We start from the raw sequence: 16,325 nt of genomic DNA, 5'->3' as shown, positions 1-16,325 counted from the left end.
ATTAAACTTCTATAAAATTGTCCTAGAGTAAAATCTCTAGCCTTAACTTTACCTATAAGAAAGTCCTCACGCTAGGCTTTAAATTCTTCTTTAATTTTATAAGCCTTTTCGTAAAGGTCTTAGTCTACTTTACTCCCCCATAAACGTCTTATAGTGGCTCTTATTTCGAAACTATAAAGCCTTAAAGAAAGTTGCTTACCTTTAAAGGTAATATAACTGGTATTAAATATTAATAATATAAAGGTTGGCATCTATCTCTTTATTATAAGCCTATATTTTATCTTCGGATTAATTAATTCCGCACTTTACTTTCCTAGGCTATCTTTACCTTCCTATAAAACTGTTACTACTTCTTTTATATTATCTCTAGTTAGAACGGCCTGGCTTTTATTATTTAATCTTTCGTTATAAAGTATTTCAGCTATCCTTTTCGTACTATCGCCGATATTGCGTATTTTTATAGATTCGCTACCCTAGGGAATATTACGTTCCTATCTTATACTGTATTGCTTTACATCCCCATATCTAACAGTATATATCTTATTCCTACAAATTTCCCTATAAGCAAAGACCTGGTGTAGGAGTTTATGGGCAATATCTTTCCTAAAATTCCCTAAAATCACCTAATTCAGACAGCCGTCGAAGTAAGTCTCCTCCTCTATCGAGTTTATAGCATTTTTGGACAGATTATCTAATTCGGAACTATTCGATTCTAATTTAGACCTATTAATATTCTTAATCCTATCCGACTGGCCAAATTGCTTTCTATTAGATTGCTATATATTACGTCGCTATAGGACGGATTGCTACTATGGGACCGACTGCTGCTATAGGGCGGATTGCTATACGTAGGATCGCTGTGGGTTAGGACTCTTAGAGGATAGATCTATTAATTTAGATTAATCTAGTCCTACCTTTCCGATATTACTCTCAAGCTAACATATCCTATCGCTGACTTGGTCTAGGTCTTATTAATCTTCGCGTATAAAATCTTCCTTGTTTAACCGGGCTATAAGCTTATCTCTTATACCTTTTAATTCTTCAAAACTCTATTAAAGTAATGCCACTTTAAGCACTGCAGTATCTCGAACTTTGTCTCTATCTCTAGTTGTTAATCTTATTAATCGTCCTATTTTACCTGTATTGCCAAAAGTAGTGCCGCTAGTTGCCCTTTTACCTTTCTTATTATTAGTAGTAGCAGTTCTAGAAGCTATTATAACTTATAGAGATATTATGGGTATAATTCAATAAGTCTTATTATGTATATTTATATATAATAAGAGCAAGATTATGCTGGCGTCCAGTTTTCGAGGACGAAAATTCTATAGGTGGCCACTAATATAACACCCCACCCCTATCTTTCCTAAGCATAGCTATCCGGCTAGTACCACAATGCCTAAAAGCCTTATATATCATTCTCGCGCTACTATAGCTTTAGGTCCATCTTTATTGCCACTAGTAATGTAGAGATATTCTTTAAGCTTTTAAGTAACCTCTATATGGTATTAGTAACATGCTTATCACTTAAAGGTTATTACTAACCCTTTAGGAGACTAGCAATAGGATCTCTAGCGCCTTACTGCGTGTTAGTTTAAAGCTCGCGGTAGAAGGGATGAAGGTATTTAGGCTTCTGACCTTTATATTCCTCGACTGGCTAAAGTGCAGCTTATTAGACGTTTGAATTTAGCTTATTAACTTATTCCTGCAGCCCTTATATCTGTTGACCAATACCTTCTAATTCTCTTTTAGTGCTCTCCTTTAGTTTGCTAAGGCAACGCTCTAGTAAAAATCGATTAGCTCCACTAGAGGAGGGTTAGTCGCCATAAAGCTATTTAATAATGGATTAGGAGGGGAGTATAACGTAATTCTAGCAGCAATAAAATATCTTCTTAATTAATGGATATGTTATTACAAATCGGAAGAATTATAAACCTTAGACTTTTTCGGAGGGTTTTCCATCGAAGATCGATAATTAATTATCTATATTTATAACCACCCTTTATATGCCCAGAGTGCCGCGGATTTACTGTAAAGCGCCGCAAGAGGAGTTGACGCTATGGCGGAGGATAAAACAAAAGTTAATGCCAGGTGGAGGTAAGTTAAGGGCGCAACGCATACGTAGCCCTGCTATGCCGCGATTATAATATAGGCTTTACCGCCAGTGGTAGCAAAGATCTAATATATAGGATAAACTCTAAATTTATAATAACTTTTACCATTGCTAAAACTAACTATTTATGTAATGAAATTTCTTATTTACCGCTTATCTAAAGCTGCCCCTTATCGACGTTCTCTTATGCTACTTGTCCACTTCCCCGTCTAACTGCGCTAGCATCTCCAAGTTTGCTATCATTTCCTTAGAGAATATCTCCTCCCGCACGTACTCTGGCATTAAAGGCCTGCGTAGACTTAGGAGCTAGGCCACTTTATAGGTACGCGGCTTACTTACTTTTACTAGGCTTGCAGCAAAATCTAATATGTACTTTTAAATTAGAGTAGGGTAAGCTCTTATAAGATCTTCTTAGGAAGGAGGCCACGCTAGTTAATTAGGGCTAGAATTATACGTATATAATTGGCCATTTTTTAAAATATAAATCTAAATATCTACTTCGTACCGTGTTCTAATCTCGTTAGCTCGCTTTATAAAGTTATTTTTACATTTTCGGAAACTTTCTTGGGCCAATCTTCTAGATGCCATTGCTATATATATATGAAGATGTTAAAAAAGCGCCGGGGCTACTCATTTTATATTGCAGTTAAATAAAGGGGGATATTTTTATAACCTATTACGTATTATAATGCAAGTTTTATACAGCCTGCAAAAATCTAATATTATACGTATACTTATTGACAGTATTAATGGCTCCTAGTTCGGTACCTAAAAAATATCCATAATGGAAATTATAAGCTAGTACGCCATCGCGGTATGCGGGATTGCTGTCTTACCTCTTCTTTACGTAATTTTTTGCTCCCTATTAAAGCTCTTAATTATATACCTAACTTTCTTTCTTTTTAAATACATTATCTATCCTTACATAATAATAAAACTTAAAAGATTATGTCTTACCCACTGGCGCGAGTTCTCTTTCACGGTAAGAGTAACTCTAGTAAGTATTATCTTGTTTACTATTTATATCGCGGTAAATGCTCTAGCTATTATAATTAAGGCCAATTCCGTTGCGCTAATAGGCACTTAGGCGGCTCTCATATACACCACCAATCTTGCCTTACTTCTTCCTAGATCCTTTAGCATTGTTATAGATAGTTTATATCTATCTCTTTAAACATATTAAAAGGTTTATTAATATATTAGGCTAATAACCCTAATCCAGGGAGCGATTTATTTAATAATAACGCTTCTCTCTCGTAATAGGGCCCAGCTAGATCGTCTAGACATTACCGGAATTATTATAGGTATAGAGCCGCTATATATTATATAAGGCTTACTATCTTTCTATATAGGCATGATCCGCCTTAATTTTAATTTGCGTAACTTCGTTACCGCTATTTCAAACTTTTATTTATAAGTTCTTTTTCGCCTCCTACTTTTTTCTAACTATTACCATGGTTGTATCGCTGTGGCTTTACATTAGCTCCGCTAAGATAATATCTAAAATCCATCTCACTATAGGCACTAGACTTTGGATCCTCCTTTAGACGTATAGGCTAGCTTATTAGATATTTTAAAACCACGTATAAGGTAAGCCACGGCCGTCTATAGTTATTACTGAAGGCTTTGGCGGCCTCTATATTACTATAATATTACCTAGGCTATGGAGGCGAGGCCTAGGGCAGTATATATATCTTTCCGCTCCTAATATAAGTATCTTTTCAGGGCTGCAACGTTATCTATTTATAGTATTTAAATGGCCTTCTAATAATAGTATCTCCCTTCTTATCTAGCCCAAGAGGGGCTTTATAAAACGACTACTTTAGGTATATAAACCCAACCAAGATAAACTAACTCTACGAAAATTAAAAATTAAAGAATACCGTGGCCTTATCTATATTGAAGGCCCGTATAGATTATAGTATAATTTTAGGGAGTATGGAACGGTTATTATATTTATAAATGGCTTTGGAATTGCTAGTTACGTTCTATACATCAAGGATCTTATACAGAGATACCGCCTATTTAAGATAAAAACAAGAGATATTATGCTCATTTGGTGTTTAGAAAAAGGTCGTAAGAAATAGTCCCACTATAAGAAATCTGCTAATTGAAATGACTAGCTAAGTTAGAGTTAATTAGAGATTTAATTAACCTATTACTTAAGGATGACAATAAGGATAATATAAAAAACGAAAGGAAGTAGGGTTTTAGTTATAAAGTGGATAATCCTGGTCAAAGGCCTAAAGGGTTAGGTGAAAAAGTGAGCTCTTTTTTTTATTAGGGTGGATATTAGGCTAATAATAGTCGCAGAATATTGATGTTTATACTTATAAAGACGGCGAAACGCCGTCACAGGTACGTCAGGGGAGGAGATAGGTAAAAATTAAGGGGCAGCCAAATATACTAGAAATCATTTATGCTCTTCTAGAGTCGCGAACGGGCAGGATTGCAATCTTTAGTAAGTTTAAACCATTACACAAATCTCCGTGCTAATATTAGATCCGTAATAAGTGCGAATAAGAGTATACGCGCTACTATACGCAATGCCGTGTCCTTAAAAATGCATAACGACGTGCAACTAATAGAGTTAGACTTCTAGCTAAGTAAGGTAAACAAGCTAAGTAATATAGAATATAAGCCTAGCGGTCTAGAATTCGAATGTCGTGGGATTGCGTAAGAGCTATTCCGGAATAAAATTTGTCCGTTAATAGTAGCATACCTATATTATAGAAACTAGTATATATTAGCTAAGTAGGTATTACAAATAATATAAGCTAGCTAATAGGTAGAGATACAGAATTAAATAAGCGATCTATTTTATTTAAAGTGGCTCTTAAGGATCTATATATATACTAGGAAGATATAGGCAATAAAGATATATACTAAGATATACGAAATACAAGGGTAAGTACTAGGGTAGTCTAATATAGGGTACTAGGTATTAAAGACAATTGTAAGACAATCTAAAGCACATCCGATTTAGGCTAATAGCTACTTCCGTAGCCAATAGTATATAGTTACTTACTAAACTAAATTCTTTATATTATCCCTTGCGGTGCATACTTTTTAAAAATGTCCCCTAATCCCTAAAATGCTAGCTAAGCTTCTTTAATAAGACCTTGTTTTTAAATGAACTTATTAACTACTTTACGAAGACTGTTAACTAAACCCTTAGAAGTTTCTAACGTATTAACCGCGGAAAGGCGCTAGCTAACTAACTCGTCTACGCTAAGATTAACTGCGCTAAGAAAATACTTAATTTACAATTCTTGCACTATTTACTCTACTATATCTTAAAACTACTAGGCGAAACCGAAATAATCTTAGTAGAATTTAATCTCCAATTATAAATGGCCGTTCTCCTTAGTAAGCTCCTTAAGGCAATGACTTAAATCCAACTTTGGGGCACTTTTAGCTAACTATAACCGTTGGTTTTAAGCCTCTAATACGATTGTACTTCCATTTCTACCTCTAACTCTATAATTAATAGCATTAATCTCAATTAATCTTATAGGTAGGTGTATTACCTATTACTAATATCTTCTAGTTATTTGCGAGAGAGGCATAGCGTGATAAAGTTAAATTAGATAAAGCAAGTGCGATAATATTAGTGTTAAATGCCTTGTAAACTTCGGATATTATTTTAACTAGTAAAATTATTACTAGCCAGCATTAATAGTTATATTAAGCAGGAAATTAAGGCGGCCTCTTTTACATATAGCCTAAATAAGCCAAAGCGACACGGTTAGCCAATAGAATGGATTTGCCCCGACTAGTTACTCTTTTCCCTACTTATACCGGTGATCTTAAAACGCTAGGAGGCGGCATTTTTAAGTAAATAAGAGATTATAAAGATACGGCTAGGCGGAGCCGTAAGCGCAGACTAGAAAGCCAAAAGGCTCCTATATTATTTAAATTGTCATCTTCTATAGTTAAGCTATCTCCGCCGAAACTAGAAGATCCTAATAGGTACTATATAGGAATTTATAAGTAAGAGAGGACATAGATTGCGCAAAAAGTCGCATTACCTTACTAAGTGGTTAGAATAAAGCGAAGCCATAATAAAAAAGTATTTTAGATAAACTATAAAAACCTTCTTAATATGCTTAATTCTTTTTACTATAATAGATCGCTATTTACTATCTTTAATCGCCCAAAGATTACTCTAGCCTAAGTATTTAGTTACCTTATAAAACCTAAAGAGCCTAAGATTGCTATAATTACTAAAGAGGTAAGCTATTACCTAGCCTAACGGATTTTATACTAAGAAAGTGTAGGTACTATAGGCAGTTCTCTACTTAGAAAAAGTAGGGTTCCTTATACTGAAATTCGACATTAAAACTATCTTTATTTCTAAGTATAATGGATTTATAAAACTTGGTATGCTTATATTCTTAGGTAAACTTATAATTAAATGCTAAATATAATTAGTAATAGATAAAAATATCGTCTATATAAGCAAGGCCTCTAATATAAGCGCTTTGGAAGAGTTATTAGTTAGTATAATAGAACCCTATAATATCTATAAGAAGCCCTTTTAGCTACTTTACTCTTTTAAGTGGACCTCTAAGGCCTAGAGCTTTCTTTAAAACACTTTATATATTTTATATAATAATCTATAAAACGTATATTTATTTAAGCAACCTTTAACCTCCATTAACCCTATTAGGCGAAGTTCTTATTATATTTACTAAGTCTAAAGACTCTAGCTCGGTATGCCATTATAGCGAGGCAGTTAGCAAAATTAAGCTTATAGGAATTTAGTAATAAATTAGAAGAAATTAAGGAGTCTTAGTATAATAAAAATACGTAGTAATTCTAAGTTTATAGGTTTTACGCTATAAAGATTCCTTGTTTAATCTGCAAGTCTACTTTTTACCTCTTCCCTCTACCTCGTCCGCTGTGTTAATCTCGATTATTTTTACTAAATTAGCTATCTCTTATTGCGCGTCTTTAAGCTATCTAGTTAACTCTTTTACTTCCCTCTATAAGCCTAGATTCGCGTTAATAATTATATTTATCTAGGTTTATAGGCACAACTTAGGATTTATAGAGTAAACAACCTCTTAAAGAATCGCGACCTTTTAATCTATAATTGCTTGCTCCATTAGAAGGTCTAATATTATTAGTACCGCATTTAACCCTCCTTTAGGCTTCTCACCCTAGAGTTAGGTAATTTCGACTTATAAGCTGTCCGTAATATTACCACTCTTTTCTATAGCTTTATAGGCGCAGTCTATAACCCTCTTAGCATTGTCCCGTTTAGCTTCAGCCTTTTTTAGCTTTATTTCTAATTCTTTATATCTTAATTTTATTAAGTATATAGTTTCTTTATATTAAGCCCGTTCTATCTCTAACTTATTCTAGGTTACTCCTAAAGCAACCTAAATACTTTTAAGGTTATATTTAGCTTTCTTAAGGTCACTCTTAGTTTGGTGAAGATATTCTTTAGCTAAATAGCAGCGTTCTTTAGCGTGCCTAACGCGGTTATAATACTCTATAGACTAATTTTAGTAAGTTATTAGGTACGGGCCCAATGTCTATAAGGTAGATAATTAATAAACGTTTAAGTATAGTGACCTAGATCCTTACAGTCTAGGCCTAGGCTGGCTAGTATACCTATATATAATAAACTTAAGAAGCCATTAAAGAGTGGTCCGAATTTAGGTCTTATCTTAAGAAGTGGGATTTTATATATATTTACGCTAGCATATTCGTGCCTATACTAAGTCTTACTTATTAAGGGTTAGCATTTTTATTTAACTAATTAACTGCCCTCTATAAAATGCTATATTTTATTTTTAGAACGTCTAAGAATGTTTGCAGAAGAGCTCTTCTATTTACTATAACTATAAATCTCCGCTAGTATAACCATCCCCGTAAATTAACCCACAGCAGCATTCCTTATAACTGTATAGCAGATATAGAAATATATCTTCCGTAATCTACAATCTAAAGTCAGCTTATTAATAAGGATAGTGTTATCTATAACCTATACTAGACATAGAGAATCCGGTAGTAGGAGAGAATGGACATATTTAATTAAGCTAAGTTAAATTATTCGCTATCTCCAATTAAGCTAGTCCGTCGCTAATTGGGGCATTATATTAAAAATTATATACAGCATTATCCCGCGTAAGTTTTGTATTATTTCTCGCCTTTTTCTTCTTTACGTTTCGCTTTTTCTTCTTATTTATCTGCTTCTACTTACCGCTTAGGCCGTCCTCACTTCTTTCCCTACCAGGTTCTACCTCTTTATTATACTTATCTATAATAATTGTCCATAACAGATTCTTATTCTCAAATTTAAGGCGTTTAAGTAGTTGCACTTTATCTAGGCGGTAAGGCAAGCGTTAGTTTTAAGATTCCTCTATAATATAACGAATGTTAGCGTATAAAACAATACCTAAAAGTACTATAAAATAGAAAACGCCTATTCCTTCGCTTATAGGACATTTTTATTACACTGTTATTTTAAGTCTTATTATTACCATACAGACAATAGTGCGGCAACTCCACCCATAACTAGCTATCGACAATTTTTAATACTTACCCCGCTTCTTCGGCCGCATTCTATAGCATTTTACTAGTGTTTGCTAAAGCTAGTGGCGGCATCTAAAACTGACCGAAATCTTTAATTGCTAATTATATTAACCTATAATACGAGGGAGGCTATAGATGCATTTTTTCGCGCTTAAAGCATTTCTGGCGAGTATAAAATTAACTAATAAGTTTACTATTTTCTCTATCGGTAATATAGAAACCCTAAATTACGACGAGCTATTCCTTAAGCCGAGTGCTACTAATTTAGTTAACTTTGATTCCATCAAATCTGTTATCGGTTTTAATATTCTAGACCTACCAACTCTTTTAGAGCTCTTAGAATTTAACTTAAATTAAGATTAGACCTAAAACCTTAATGCTTTCGCCGATTAGCTATTTAGTAAGCTTAAATTAGAACCCGTAATAGGATTAGGGCTTAAGGATAGTTCTACTAACCCTGCCCCTATACCTATATAGTTAAAAAGTTATAAATTAGGAGATCGTATATTAGCGGTATCTCCCTATATTATAAAGGAGCTATATAACCTATAGGAGCAAATATAAGACCTTAGACTTATAATATAGAATAAGCTTAACGCTATAGAAAGGAGTGTAATAGGGGCATAGCGTTATATTAACAATCTTATCCCGTAAACTACTAAGGTGCACTAGATATTAACAGACTTTATATTAGGGGCATTAATAGGCTAAAAAAAGGGTGGCGATCGGAAAAGGTTTGCGTTATTAAATAGTAGGGGATATTACGAGTATATAAAGGATTATAGCTGCTAGAATTATAACTTTATTTAAAAATCACTTTAAACCATTACTTCTTATTATGCCTAGTATTAAATAGGACCCTAAATATATAGCTATTATGCTATTTTTTGCCTCCTAAAATTAATCTTATATTAAATGCCATAACTATTTAAAACGCATGATAGGATTAACGCGTTTAGTGTATGCGATTTAAAATAAACTGTAAGAGATTTGTAATAATTATAAACGTTTATAAGATATAGAGACGAAATAGTAGGTTAGAGAAGTAGATTAGTAAATTAGTAATTATAAAGTATTACGAGCTAAAGTATTACCAGAAGAGCTAAAGGAGTGGGGGAATAACTTAAGGAAATTATTTAAAGAGCTAGCGAGTGGGAAAGCATCTAAACGTTAAACAATTTTACTAGATAACGAGCTTATAAGCGCCCTAGCATTAAAGCTAGGGTTAGGGCTTTGCCAGTTATAAGAGGCGTGGACTTTTACTTATAGATACCTATAGTATATAAGCGGGCGAATAAATAACCGCCTATTAGGCTTCCTTATAGGATTATTAGAATATTAACTTCCGTACTATGTTTTATAAGGGTATATTTTCCGTTAGATAGCGTAAGCCTAAACTAATAATAAAGGATACCTGTTTGCTAAAACTAGCACCCTATACTATACTTGCCAATCTACGGTTTTTACAAACCCCGCTATTTATATAAGCCGTATATTTAAAGTTAGTATCCTAACTAGATACGCTAGGATGCTATATATATAGCGTTAGCTATTTACGTCTTTTAAGCATTTTATACGTGCCGGAGAACTAGTGGAGTTAGTTATATATACTTAGTTTATAAATGAAAACTATAGTCGTATCCTAACCTATAGTCTATTATATTCGGAAAAGGAATTATAATATCTCTGCTCGTTCTTACGCTATATTTTACAAAGTATAGCGCATTTACACTTTATAAGTTTTCTTTAAAATATTAGCGATATATAAACTAACTAAAAATTTATAGCGTGGGTAAATAGTACTATAAACACTATCGCATTATATAATTTAAGTTTAGGATTATTGGCTAGCACAAACCTATCCACTATAGCGATATTTAATACGACTTTAACCTTATAGAGGACGAATTGCCTATCTTTAAATGCATTTACTAGGGCTTTTTACAGCTCTAAAACAAATCAGACTACTTTCTCTACTAGAAAAAGCATCCTACAATCCCTAGGCACGCTACTATTTACTATAATACCATCCTCTACGTCCTTAATACTATCCTTAACATCCTTTTTTATACCTACAACCTCCATAACGTTCTCTATCCTATCTTCGTTACTATACTTTACCTCTTCCGCAATTTCCTTATTCTTTACGAATATATTTACTATACAATCTCCCTCTGGTACCTTCTTACTCCCTATACTCCCTACGCCTCTCACACTATTATTAACACCATTACTATTCTTACTATCGCTATTGACCTTACCAAATTTAGTATAGTTATTTATAACAAACACTGTAACGTGTTAGACACCCCTAACCCTAAATACCCTAAGATTAACTTTACCTAGCGCCCAAAGTAGTGCTATTAGTATTTCTTCCACAGTAGCTTTAAATTCTAGTGTTTCTTTCTATCTACGGTCTTCGTCTAGTTATACCCTTATTAAGTCCCTTACGTCCACTAGACCCGCGCGTACGTTAGCTTTGATTCCGTTTACAATAACTATAAGCATAAATTTTGCTAATACCCCTACCTTGTTATCACCAACAATTACCGCTATTATAGTGATATCTGCTACGGGAGTGCTTCTGGTCCTAATTGTAATGTTTTACCTTAGAAAATATATCCTGCGAAATTATACCCGCTACTCCCGAGGAACTTTACTAGTAAATAGTCTGCCCTATACGCCAAATCTAGTACCATTTAAAAATCTTCTATTGTAAGCCGCACCTTTACTAATAAACGTTTTACTATCTATATCGGAGGGTTTGATTATAATATTAAACTAGGTAATTAATCTAACAATTGCTACAGAAGCGTAGGTTATTAGTGGTTAGAGTATATATATATTAGACTATATAGCGGTTTAACAATCTCCTACTTTAATTAATTACGCAGATGCTTAAAGGCTAGCCGCTAATAATAAATCTCTATACGCTATAAGCAATAGAAGAACAGCGTTGAGCTTAGCAATAGAGGAGCCGCAGGGCGCAAGCTCTGCGGAAGAGGAACAGTAGTAATAGGCTTAGTTAATATTTAATACGTATAATAATTAAGATTGGGGGGAGCATAATAGACAGGATTGGTTTATCGTTTAGTTCCAATTTATACAAGAAGGTTTTCTATAAATTATTAAGATATTTTCTAACTATAAAACTAAACATTTTTCCTTACTAAGCTTCGTAGATAATATTTACTGTACTCATACATGTTATCCTATAATTGAGCTTTATTTCTAGCCGCACGCGTTTACCTTCTAAAATATACATTTTCCACTAATTTATCGTATTTAATAGGCTTCTAAGACGTAATAAGGCGAATTACACTTACCGGCAAAGCGCTATATTTAATACCGGAAGCTACATATACTCTTTCTTTGGGGGATATATCTTAGAGGTCTTACGTCCTATCTTCTATACACTCTTAGAGAGGCTAAGGTCTAGCCATATTCTCGTCCCTCCTTACTAAAAAATAGCTAGTGTTAGAAGCTGCGTAACTTCCTCGCTGCATATTATATATCAGCTCGTCTTAAATATTCTCTTCTATAAATGCCACATTCCTATCCTCTTCTAAAAGTGGTCGTTGGCTATTATAGCTATATTATTAACTATTAATAGAACGGAAGGAATGAAATACTCTTTATAAATCAACTTACCTTCTAGTAGGCTAAGCTATTAGGGTGCGAATTTTATTTCGGAGACGGCCTAGGGACTTATATATCTTACTTATATAGGTTATAATTATTTCTATAGTTAGCTATACCGCAGAACAAAAGGCTATAGACCTATATTTATGTTAAAGGAGTGAAATAGCCCCTTATAATTGCTATACGCCGCAAAATATATAGGGGCCTACTAAAATCTGCTGCGTAACTATTCTTAAACTACCAGAACTTAACACACATTTAATTAATACGCCGTAGGAATTATAATTAAACCTATAACGCTAGAATAAGACAACACTATTATACACTCTAAATATACTTTGCCTTTTTCCACCTATATAGCTGCTAGTAGATCCTAAGTTTAAGAGAAAAGAAGGTATAGAAAAGCAAATGGGATTAAGAAAAAGATATAGTATAGAGTAGCTAATATAACTTATATAGTAGTAGAGACCCATCTTTTATTACTAAAAACGTAGGCGAAAAAAATGATAACCGTAGCAATCCTAAATATTAGACTAATGATTAAGCTAGGCTTAATGCTGCTAGGAAGTATAAATCTTAATACGCGGTCTACTTATTAGAGGCCTTAAACTCCTACTAGAAAAATACTAGCTAATTTAAGTGGTAGGTCTTCGCAATCTAGCTCCTTGCTAATGTAGTAGTACGTTATACTAACGTTAACAGTAAGACTCTGCGTCCCTAGCAATTCTAATATAGGGTTAAACTTAGAAGCTTAACGCTGCACCTTTGAAAAGTAGCTATACTTACTAAGGTGAGAATACCGGTTTAACTAGCGTTAGGTTTATATAGAATCTTAACGCAGTATATAAGGTAGATAATGAAATTAGCCAAAAGAGCGCCCGCTAGAGCTACTTAAAATACTTTGAGATTTATTACTCTACTCCCCTTAAGAAATTTTATATAAGGGTGTAGAATTTATAGTTGTCTAGAAGTATAAAGCTATTAATTTCTTAGGAGGTAGAAGTTTATGGTACCTAGTCTTAAAACTATAGGAGGCTAAGCGCGCGTAAGGCTAGTGTGGATGAAAATATACTATTAATCTAATCCTTACAGACCTATAACCTATTATAAGTTAGTGTACTCCTAAGATAGGCTATAGTTAGGAGTATATAATTATCTATAGCGTGGCGGAGTATTTAACCCAAGATAAAAAGGTGCCTTTTTCTGTGATTAATTGCAGCAAAACTTAACTATAACTTCCCCGACTCAACCTCAATCATCCAATACTAGTACTATATTATAATCTCCTTTAAAGAAGAAGATCCGAAATTGTCTATTATACCTATATTGCCTATATTACTTCTACCAATAAAGACAACCTATATAGGATATTAAGCTAGTTAGACATAATGCTGTTTTCAATTAAAAAAGGTAAATATTTATGTTCTTACAGCGGAATTTAACTAAAATTACTTCTTTATAGGACCAACTCTATTAATAGATATTACCTCCGCATTAATGTAATGTTGACTTTTAAGACAATCTAGAAAGGTAGTGAGATTCTAGTAAGATCGGAGGACGCGAATCATTTCTTATCTTTACAGCTAGGCGTACTCTTTTACTTATACGCTTTTCTTTTAATAATAGACTTCTCTTGCGATTACTCCTAATATTGCAATTATATTTACCTAAAATTAAATAATTTGGGTTATAGTAATCAGACCTACTAAACTAAGCATAAAGCTTTTGCCGTTTTACGAACCATAATATAGTTTAGGGAAACCCACTAATGGCTTGCTTGTATAACTAGTTAAATTATAAGTATATCCTTATAACTTAACTCGGGTAATATATAGAGAAACTTATAGCTTTCCTGTAGAGCCCGTAGCTTATATATAAGTTACGCTCGTTAATATAACTAAGGCTAATATATTAATCTGTAGTAAACGCTATAGTAGGATACTCTTACAGAATTCTAGCAATTAGAGCGCGGTGATCTAGGCTCCGACATTATATAGACCCAGTATATATATATTAATCCCTATAACATAAAACCTGGTTTAGTTTAAAGAAAAAGGAGGCAGAGAAAATAGCATATGTAATGCTTAGAAAATCATAGGTACTAAGGAAGCTAGAGGCTAATTATTAAAGTTCTAGCATTTTCTCTACTTTATCCAAATTGGGTTTTTTATCAAGAGGTATGTTAATGCGGAAGTATTTGCCTTAAGTTTCTTCTAGTAATTAATTTTAGTAGTTATTCCAATAGTTTTACCTATATTATAATTCCGCCTAAAACCGGATTAATTAAAGGATAAATCTGTTTCTAAGACTAAGCGTTATTTAGTAAATAACCAGAGACTTAGGTGGCTAGGTAAATCCAGTTTCAATTAATACCGTAAAGTCTAGTTTAACGTCCTATATCACCCTTAACTCCTACTCTACTAGGTTTATAGAATTGTTATATTTCCCCACTTTAGCGTCTTAAATAAACCCTAAGCCAGCAATATATTTGGCTAGGAAATACGATAGTACTACAAAGGTAGTTTTAGCACTGCGAAAAAATTAGTAAAAGATATATAGGGAGATCAAACATACGCGTCACAAATTAAGAACTTGTCGTCAGCGTTGTGTAGCCTAAAGTGCCAATAGCCTAGAATAATATATTAGATTAAGCTGTGTATTATATAGATACTAAATATACCGCATTCCTTCCGTCGCGTACCGGCGCCATTATAATTAGATAATATATATAATTTTAAGTCGGAGACCGTAATAGCTATAACAGTAACCTTTATCCCTATAACCCCTAACTCTATAACACCAAACATATAACTATTTACTCCGTAGGCATTTCTAACGTACGCCTTTATCTTTAGGTTTCTATAATAACTATCCCTTAATAGGGAAGCAAAGAAATATAGGATACGCGCGAATAAGAAACGCCTATGGTTATTCTAGGATATAAATACGCGTCTTCTAAGCTTATTGAAAATCTTAATATAATCTTAAACGCTTCAAAATACGCGACACTATATAAGAATGGCGAGACCACTAGAGCTTATCCCGAGCATAAAATCAAAATCGTCCTATAAAGGGTAAGGTAGATTTCAATATTATTCTAAAACCTTTAATACCTTAAGGGAAAATAAACCTCGGATTCTACCCCTATTTATAGTAAGTAAACGGGTACTAGTAGTTAGAGGTTTCAGCCTAACTTTAAGCTGTATATTAATCTAATAAAGAAGGCATATTAATAAATAATAAAGGTATTCTATATCGGAGGATAGTTGGCTAAATATATAAATATAAGTGTTGTATACTATATAACCGTAAAATAGAACATATTTAGGTTTCCTATAAAGACAAAAGAGATATATCCTTATAGTTTTAAAACAACTCTAGTCCTAATAGAGCGACTATAGGCTCTAGATATATAGTTTATAAGCAAAAGTATTACTCGTTATTAATTCTCTTAATATAGCAGCTACTCTCTTCTTAATAAGTTTGCACTATTTGTCCGGAGGCTATATACCCTCTACTAAAAGGGCTAGAAATGCTTTGTAGTATTAGGAACGATATAGGGCTCTAAAAACGGAATAGGGGTTAAAATCTGCTGCAGTTAGCAAAGAGTGTAGTAAGAAAAAAGAATACCTATAATATATTCTAGGAGGTAAGCTGTCTAGAACTATACACGAAGCTATAAATAAGATAATAAATTCTATAGACGCCTTATTACCCGCGCATTAGTTTAGAAAGACTCCTAAGTAGTAATAAAAGTCGTTTTTAACCTAATTATCCCCTCTTAACACGCAGATAAAGTCAAATTCCTTAAAATTAGTACTGGCTATGTATTTAAATGCTCCTTTAAAGAAGGCGTTAAGGTAGGCTATAGAGAAGAAAAGCTATTAGTTAATACGAGCCTAATAAACAGTATCGGCTTTATTAAGCAATATATCTTTAAGTATAAGATAGCGAGCGACTGGGGATAGTTTAGAGGTATTTAGTAAGTCAACGACTCTAATACTAGAGAATAATCAATGAAAATTAG

At 33.3% G+C, this 16,325-nt stretch overlaps 2 protein-coding genes across 2 annotated transcripts; one reads left to right on the top strand and one right to left on the bottom strand.

Annotated features, from left to right (window-relative positions):
* Positions 1–4,032: 4,032 nt before the first annotated feature.
* On the top strand, positions 4,033–4,197 carry K441DRAFT_559675 (uncharacterized protein; the record flags this gene model as incomplete). Its single annotated transcript, XM_067643463.1, has 1 exon — positions 4,033–4,197. A coding segment is annotated over one exon (165 nt), but the record flags the coding sequence as incomplete, so codon positions are not given.
* A 10,743-nt stretch (positions 4,198–14,940) lies between these two features.
* Positions 14,941–15,213, bottom strand: K441DRAFT_559292 (uncharacterized protein; the record flags this gene model as incomplete). The annotated part of the gene is made up of 1 exon (XM_067643447.1): positions 14,941–15,213. A coding segment is annotated over one exon (273 nt), but the record flags the coding sequence as incomplete, so codon positions are not given.
* Between the last annotated feature and the right edge of the window lie 1,112 nt (positions 15,214–16,325).

The sequence above is a fragment of the Cenococcum geophilum genome, assembly GCF_001692895.1.
Source record: "Cenococcum geophilum 1.58 unplaced genomic scaffold K441scaffold_20, whole genome shotgun sequence".
NCBI classification, from domain to species: Eukaryota; Fungi; Ascomycota; class Dothideomycetes; order Gloniales; family Gloniaceae; genus Cenococcum; species Cenococcum geophilum.
This window is presented reverse-complemented; position numbering and strand designations above follow the sequence as displayed.